This window comes from Symphodus melops, assembly GCF_947650265.1.
Source record: "Symphodus melops genome assembly, chromosome: 4".
In the NCBI taxonomy this organism is placed as follows: domain Eukaryota; kingdom Metazoa; phylum Chordata; class Actinopteri; order Labriformes; family Labridae; genus Symphodus; species Symphodus melops.
The window spans coordinates 29,906,748-29,915,478 of record NC_136694.1 but is presented as its reverse complement, the minus strand read 5'-3'; the positions used below and the strand labels follow the sequence as shown (position 1 = coordinate 29,915,478).

Here is an 8,731-nt window from a genome sequence, read left to right as displayed (position 1 = left end):
GGGCGGATCCAGAGAAACAATTCCTGTAAATGTTCTCAAGAGAGAGAGACAGAAAATGAAAAAAGAGAAAGAGGGAGGAGAGGCGCTCCCCTTGATGAGCAGGTGGAGAAAAAAAAACAAAAAAAAACAACAACAACCGGAGACGGATTATCCAAGAGAGGCAGAGAACGAGGAACAGACTTTCATGCATGGGATCAAAGTACAACAAACCAGCCAAGTCCTCTAAAATGTAAATGAGCAGCTTCCTTCCAATAGATGAGACATCGTCCGTGTGACACCTACTCACACAGTGACTGACAGCCCGGCAAATTAAACAAATCACAGGACTTTGTGAGAAGCGCAGATAACTTAAATCCTTGATTGACAAAATATCATTTCCGCACGTCCTCGCCGCGACAGTATATAATGAAGAGATTGGATTCAGAGAATGAATTATTCAACTGCTGACATTTTTTTATTTGTGCAGAGACGGAGAGCTGCACGTGTCCTCCGAGTCAGCTGGGAGCGATGGATTCATCGGCCGGCTCTCTTTAGCCGGAGCATCACACACACACACACACACACACACACACACACACACACAGAACTCAGGGTTCTTTGTGACAGGAGACGTCTCGTTCAAACAAAACAAAGATTCAGCGTGAAGACGAGTCCTTGGAGAAGGAAGTGAAAGTGTCCCAGCTGTTTCAGAGCACCTGAGACTGTGTTGGATTCTGCTGTGAAGAGAGCAGCTGAGACGTCGACCTTCCAGGTCAGAGTTTAATGTCGAGCAGCATCTGCTTCACTTTAGCCCCATTCTCACACAAAACAAAAAACTCCTGCAAAATCTCATTTCTGTCTCTCTTTTCAGGGACAGCTGAGTGTTCATCGTGTTTTATCCGGAGGGACGTCGGGCTGAGACGTCATGTCAATGCTGCAGGTCTGGAGTAAGGCCGAGCGGGAGCGCCGACTGTGTGTCTTTAACTTACAGCTTTTGCGATGAAAATGCTTCATTTTGTTTTCCTGTCATGTCGTGTGCATGTTTTCATAGCTGCTTTTAAAGGGATACTTCACCCATTTACATGAAGCTGTGTATCAGTAGAAACATGGCCTCATGTAAATGGGTGAAGTATCCCTTTAATAAAACGGACGTGTTTTTTTTAATAATCTGCCAAATCAAACGAATCAATCCTTCAGTTTGAAAGTGGAGAAGTTAATAAATCAGTAATTGTTCCTCTCTGGATGTGCAGAACACAAACTTTATTTCCTCTGTGAGTTTGATGAATGTGACTACGCCCGACTTCCTAATCGAATGATCAGGGCTACGGCGGCTGTGCAGGGCCAATTCTCTTCATTTTGTTTTGTTTTTTTTACTTTTTGAAACCGACTTCCCACTCGAACCCCACGATGCCCCAAATCCATGACCCGAAACAAACCTCGCACTGATTGGATTGACTGAGATCCAATCAAATAAGGAATTCTTATGTGACCAGATTTTAGGGACAGAGCACATCCACGCACACACACACACACACACACACACACACACACAGCTGGCGAGGACGAGGCAGGAGCACACACGCCGGCTCACACGCACACACGCTCAAACATGCCCCCCCCCCCCCACCCCTACCTCCCCCCTCCCCCCCTCACTCACACCCACACGCGTTAGCTCTCTAACCGTGTGAGTGCATTGTGGGAAATCTGCCTTCTGGAGGAGGATGTTACATCACGGCATCAGCCAGCTTGGCCGGCCCGCTCGCCAAAAACGGAGTTACCGTGGGTTACAGCAGCGGAAAATTAAAACAACCCTCGCAGGGTTCAGAGTATTATGGAAATTCAAAAAGCTAAGTTCAAGTTGTGAATGAGCATGAGAAGAGGGGAGGGGTGTGTGTGTGCGTGTGTGTGTGTGTGTGTTGGTTTATTTGTAGACGGTATAACGGGCAAAGAGGCGAAGCACACACAGAGGGATTCTGGGTAACTTTTTTGTTGTCTGATAATAAAAGGCATCACAGTGTTTTCACTCACCCTGAAGCTTCGGAGGGTTATTCAAACTCTCGCCCTTCTTCTCCGTCCTCCCTCCACGCGGTGATTTAACAATGTCTTACACCTCATCAATATGCAACACAATGTGAAACTCGTACTCTGCGCCCACTCACATAAACGGGGTCTCTCTGTGTGTCGGCGTTCAAAGAGTTGCACGCAGTCTTGACACTCACCCCGTTGGCTCTGCTCATGGCCTGGTAGTAGATGACGTAGCTCTTCGCCGGAGACAGCGGAGGATTCCAGAAGCCTCCGTAGCTCTTGTTGTCTCCCACCGTGAAAGGCTGAACGACGGTGAGGCTCGACGGCGGCAGCTCGGCGGCGATGTAGTACGACGAGTCCAGGATGGAAGCGTTTCGGAAGCCGACGGGGGCGGAGAAACACTCCGGGGCCTCGGAGGCGGCGCGGCGGGTCTTCGACTTGCGCTCTTCCTTCACCACGAGCTGGTAGGAGCTGCAGACAGGAAGTAAAGTTGGATTAGCACGTGCTCCGTTTAAGCCTCGAACAAGCCGGCTGGTCAAACGAACATCTAACGTAAGAAAGTGCAAAAACATGCAGTTCCTCTCGTGTCCACTAGAGGCTGGCAGCAGAAGTTACACAAACAGTGAGTCAAAAATGTTCAACTCTACAGCCTGGTTCAAAAATAACCTATTTTTTATACATGTATGTTGTATTTTCTTTTGACTGACTGCACTTCCTGTTTTATTTCTTCTTTTCATTTCTTGTTTTTTCTGTATCTTGAACCTCGGCACCATTTCAAATGAAAGTTCTCCCTCAACGTGTTTCCTGCAGATTTAAATAAATAAATGAAGATGTTGATACAAGCTGCAAAAAAAACAAAAAAACAAACAAACCTGAAGCGTCGGTCTCTGCTGCTAAATCTATTCCTGCTCGAGTTTAAAGATGAACTTTATTAAACTTGTGAGGATGATACGTCGAGTCAAACAACCAGAGCTGCTCTTCGTTTCACACCACTCCCCTCATCCCCATTATTCTACCTCTGTGGATCACCTGCTATTAAAAGCTTTAATTTCCAGAGTGCTCCATATCCATTGGGCCAATTAAAGCATTAGCAGAAGAGTGCTGAAAGAATTCTCTGAAAATTGCCAACAACCTTTGAAACGTGTAGAATTGGTTCCAAGGGTCACTTCCTTTAGATATATGAACGCTGAATCCACTTTAGAAATCTCAGTTTGTGTGCTGACTCAGGAGCAAAGTGTGAATGTGTGTGTGTGTGTGTGTGTGTGTGTGTGTTTCCATTTGTCTCTGTGAGATGCTTCATGAATGGCTGAGGGCTCCTTTAGCGGTCAGGACAAACGCAGCAGCCCGCCGCAATTACCTCCGTCCTCCACGCCAAGAACTCACTTCACAATTATACGCAATTAGGGAAATGTATGTTTCTGTGAAGGGGGCCGCGGCCAATTATCCCCGCTCCAGTTTGGCCGCTTTTATAAAAAGATAATTGCGGGTGACCAAAGATGAGTCTCTCTCTCTCTCTCTCTCTCTCTTTCCTGTCTTTCTCCTCAAATATCCGTTTCAAACCAGCAGCTCCACAAGAAGAGGACGCCGAGGTTCGAGAGGCCCCACGGGGAGTCTTGAGTTTGTTTGATGGCGTCGGTGATCTTACAGGTGATCCCGTGAGTGCTCCCCTGGTGCGTCTCCTCCTCCAGCACAAGTGTCGCTGCTCTCTACTCTCTCTGTGAGAACCGGCCTTCAACTTCTGGGACACTTCCAAGTCATCTCGAAAAGATGAAAACTTTACGACAGAAACGACGGCACGGCAGCTCGTCTATTCTCGCTGTTATAAACGTGCGTAATCCAAACGAGCCTCAGCAACCCCCGAAGGGTACACAAACCTGGGCGCTGCGTCGCCCACTAGCCTCCGTGACGTAACCGCTGGGCCACCAACACTCCCACATGTCTGCGTTCTTTTTTTTTGTTGCATTTATTCGCTGTCATGTGTTTGGATCATGAAGTTTTCTTTCTGCGCTCGGCTCGCTCTCAGGGATGATATGTGTCTTTAACAGGAGTGGGTTCCTGTATTAACGGCACGCTGCTTCTGTTTTGATGTGAGCGTTTTCATGTCCATGTTCTTCCCTTATCGTCAAGCAGCTTTTATTCCTCGTAGATTCGTGTTCATGCAGTCGATGTTTCCTCCTTTTGATTCCTCCCGAGTGCAGACGAGCCGTTTGTGTTTCTGTTCATTTTTATTTACGTGAGTAAATATGTCGACGTCTTCTTTTAGCCTTCACAGCTGCCTCTCTCTCTCTCTCTCTCGCTCTCTCTCTCTCTCTCTCTCTCTGATTCTCCTCAGGAACATGTGTATGCATGTATGTAAATGTGTTAGTGAACAGCTGGCCCTCTCTGCTCCGCCATATCTGTAAACATCCTCCTCTAAGCTCCCAAACTTCAGATGCTCTGATCTCCTCGGAGTCAATCGAAAAAGCAGCTCCAGTGCTCTGAAAACGTCAGCGTGCACGTTAACCAACAGATTTTCTTCCTGGCTTCTCCTCGCGCCTCAACCCGCACTTTCACCACGTAAGACTTCCAGAAAACACCCGTATTAACCAAACTGATCTGGATGATAAACAGCCTTATTCTTAGTGAGACGTATTTGCCACATGTGGCTGATAAATGCTTCAGTGTGGCGCTGGATTTACAGAAATTAACGCTAACACACTGACCCGTGCCGACATTTCACAAATCCATTTCCCAGAGTCCAAATTGAAGTGATATATATTCTCCACGCGCCCGTGTCCAGGCCGGATTTCCCTAAAGGCGACCGCAGAATAATGTTCTCCCCTACACCAATTAAATGGATGAGATCACATGTTCAAAGGCAACTTTTAATTAAAAAACGCCGGCTGAAAAAGAAGAATAAATTAGCTGTGTCCATTTTTTGAAATAGAGGCAGTGGAGTGCGTTTAGTTCATTTTGAACTGTTGTGGCCGATTTACAGGACAATAGATTGGTTCCAAACCCTCAGCTGTGCTCATGAGCTTTGGGTAGTGATGTCAGAATAAGAGCGTGGATGCTCAGACATTTAAGATGTGGTTCAGGCGTCTGATAGGACGCCTCCTGATGCCTGACTTTGAGGTTCTCCGGGCTCGGCCAATTGAAAAGAATCTCTTCCACATGTGATGTGTGTTCAGTGTGACGTGGTCATCGCTGCTGCCTGCCTCCATGTTGTGTCTTGCATGTTCTTTAAATGTCTCCTCTGTGCTGTCTTCCTTTCATATCTTTGTTCAAACTCTGCTTGCTCTGATCCTGTGAGACATGTTGGATACGTCTGCACGCCTCTCTGTTATCACAAATGTAATGACACTTATTGTATCTGAATGTTTTAATGACGCACTGTAGGACTCACAGCTGGAGATTAGGAGAGGACTGTCCAAGAAATAATAAACTCAACTAACCTAGCCTGGGAATCCTCCAGGACGAAAACCAAGCTTACTTCACCTGCAGCCAGCGCCACCCGACTTCAGATGAGCGTCAGAAAATGGAGGCTTGAGTGGATGTTTTTTTAATCTGATCCCTTTTGTTGCATAATTTGGGGTCTAAAGATATAAAGAGGAGATTTCTTCGGCCTAATGCTGCAGAACAAGCTGCCTGATCGAAGTCCTCCACCGAGAGAACGCACGCCATGCACGGGGAGAACATGCAGACTCCACACAGAGAGGCTCCTGACAGACGGGGATTCAAACCAGCAACCTCCTCGCTGTGAGAGGGAACAGAGATAACCGCCGCAGCACCTTGCAGCGCTGTCGTGTTCCTGCGGAGATTATTGAATGATTCTGTACGTGATGTGAAGGAAATCCCTTCAACGTCAACCAGCTGTCGCAGAGACGCTTCTAATAGAGATTTCTCGTGTCAAGAGATTTGACATGAAGCTTTGTCGTCGCTCTCTCTCTCTCTCTTTTTTTAGAAGCAGCTATGAGAAGCTTCCTGTGACTGATGGTGAAACGGTTCTCAGTTTAAAAGAAAATGAAGTCCATTCCTCTCGGTTCCTTTGCATACAAATTGGACACATATGTGTGAGTGACTTTAATAGCTTTTAAACAGACCCTTGAGGGACACGGAGGAGAGTGGAGAAAAAAAAGGAAAAGAAAGGACAGCGGGGGGAGGGGAGGAATTTATAAGGGACTGAAGTGGTTCTTAATTACCTGATAGGTGCGCCGCGGGACTGGGCGGGCTTCAGCAGGATGGTGATGGTGGTCTCTGTCTCGTTCAGCGGAGCCTCAGACTCGTACTCTGGCATCATGGGCGCTGAGGGGAGGACATGTAAAACGTTTAAAAATGGATTTTAAAAGTGAGAGAAACCAGATCTGTTTTCTGAACTTAAGCCCCTCCCCCCTCTCCCCGCCACATGAAGAGTTTCCATCGGTGTGTTTGCATGACGTGCAGACGCTGAAGGCTTTCCTGTGTGTCTCTGCTCTCACATTGAAAGTTAAAGAAATCCTGCGCGCCTCTCTTGCTCGGCATCACCGATTTACAAGAAAAAAAAGGTTTCGGGAATTCGGGTGTTCAGAGGGATGGAAACGATGGGATTTTTTTCTGATTAACTGATGATGCCGTGCAGGATGTTTTTTTATTTCCAATGACCTACATGATGAGATAGCTGGATGTCCTTTTGAAACAATGGGCCATGGCTTTGAAGACTTTGGTTTCCCGTTGCGTTATCGTGTGACAGCAGTGATCTTTTCTGTCAGAGAAACACGACCATGAATGTTCACTTCGCTCCGACAGGCGTCACGATCACGCCTTCCATTTTGCACCTGTCACGCTGCTCGTATGGAAGGTGAGGTGTCACTGTCAGTCTGAGTGGAACATCAACACGCTTCCTCCTGATTCGTCTTTGGCATTCAGGTCATCAACACACCCAACGTCCCCCACTTTGTGTCCATACACCTCCACCCGTCTGCTTCGTTTCAACTTTCTCTCTCCTCTGCTCCCCGGGCGAGGTAACGAAGATTGGGCTTGGCGTGACATTTGGAGGGAGGCGTCTCCGTCACGTGTTGAAGCGTCGCGTCTCTCTGAGCAACATGTTATGATTTCAAAGACGACGGCGGCTCGGAGGAAAAAGGTCGCGCTGAAATCATTGAAGGTGTTGTCAGATAAAAACAATGCTGATGACATGTTTACACAGAGTCGACACCTCGCCATGACAGGACTCAGGATCTGTCTGTGTAGGTCAGAGGGGGGGGTATAATGTCATGATGAGAACATTTTGTCCTTAATGCACGTGAAGATATTTCTTCACATGGAACGGAGCCAGGTGAGGTGGTTTGGACGCCTCTCTTTGGAGGTTTTCCAGGTATGCTCAAACTGGGAGGAGACCCTGAGGAAGATCTAGAACACGCCGGAGGGGTTATAAATCCTGTCTAGGAATCCCCCGGGAAGAGCTGGAAAATGTTGCTGGGGGGGGGGGGTCTGGGTTGACCCACCAACCTCGGATAAGTGGAAGAAAACGGATGGATGGATATTCCAAATCTAGCGATGTTTTTATCATTCCTTATGTCATGTGAATAAGTGAGCCAGACTGACGTCATTCATGGTGGAAGTGACTTTAAGAGATGGAGCCCTGCACATGCAAATGGGTTCCAAGATGATGGCGTCTCTGACAGAGGCAGGTGAGGGTTATAAATGTCCTCCAGACAGACAAACAAAGATGCAAACAGTCTGGCTCATTCACAGGTCGCCATTCAGCCCGCAAACACGCCGTCTCCTTATTTAGCTCATGCTAATGCGCTAATAGATAAGAGCGCCCCCCCCCTCCCCACCCCCCACGACTGTCTGCGTGCTTGATAAGTAGAGGATGTTTACCGGCTATCTTGGTGCTGATGCGGGTGGTGACAGGCGGGCCGAAGCCTTTGTTGGTCGAGGCTTTGAGGGTGAAGAAGTAGGTGGTCCCCGGGTAGAGACCCACGAACAGGTGAAGGGTCTCGTTCCTCAGCTTGAACACCCGTCCCCTCTGAGTGGTCAGGTCAGCGCTGGGGTCCAACGAACTCAGAGCCTTGTAGGTAATCTGGAAGCCAAATAGAACATACTTATCAGGTGTGTAATGTGTGCAACGCCATTCAGTGTAGATTTGAATTCAGAACTTTAATAAAAACAATAATGTCCAGCGGCTGGCTGCAGGACGTCTGTGTGAAGACGGAGGAGGAATGTTTCACCAGGTCGGTGCTCAGTCGGATCAATTTCTCAAACAGACAACAAAGCTCAGAGTGTGTCCTCGCCCTGCAGCAGCTCCTTACAAACACACCAGCTCCTATTAAATGGTCTTTTTAACTTCAGACAAATCAATGCTGCAGTGGAAGTGGTGCTGGCGCTTTCCTTCAGGTCTGTGTTTTCTCAACATGATCTCCGCTCGACAAATTGAGCAAATTGACCCGTGGCCACTAAACTAGCCGAGTCACTTCAATAGTTCTTCCGTTAAGAGAACTGTCAATGTCTGTCCTAATGTTGCTACTGGCAAGTTTCCACACTGCTCTGCTGCTGCCAATGTCTACGGCCGCATGAACACACACACACACACACACACTTTCACACACACACACACACACACACACACATGGGAGGACAGCTGTCATTGTGAATGACAGTCAGTACAAAAGAGTATTGACTGATGGGGGGAAAAAAACCCTGCTAATAGCGATTCAACCCCAAACACATTTCTGCACTTCATCAAGAATGTGTGTCACGGTCTCTG

The 8,731-nt window shown here is 47.6% G+C and overlaps 1 protein-coding gene across 1 annotated transcript in view; it reads right to left on the bottom strand.

The window, feature by feature from the left end:
* Positions 1-8,731, bottom strand: part of ptprt (protein tyrosine phosphatase receptor type T) — a 203,878-nt gene that overhangs the window by 81,797 nt on the left and 113,350 nt on the right. Inside the window, 3 exon segments of the mRNA XM_079342479.1 lie at positions 2,199-2,475; positions 6,186-6,288; positions 7,846-8,047. Coding sequence (XP_079198605.1) covers positions 2,199-2,475; positions 6,186-6,288; positions 7,846-8,047 — 582 coding nt within the window.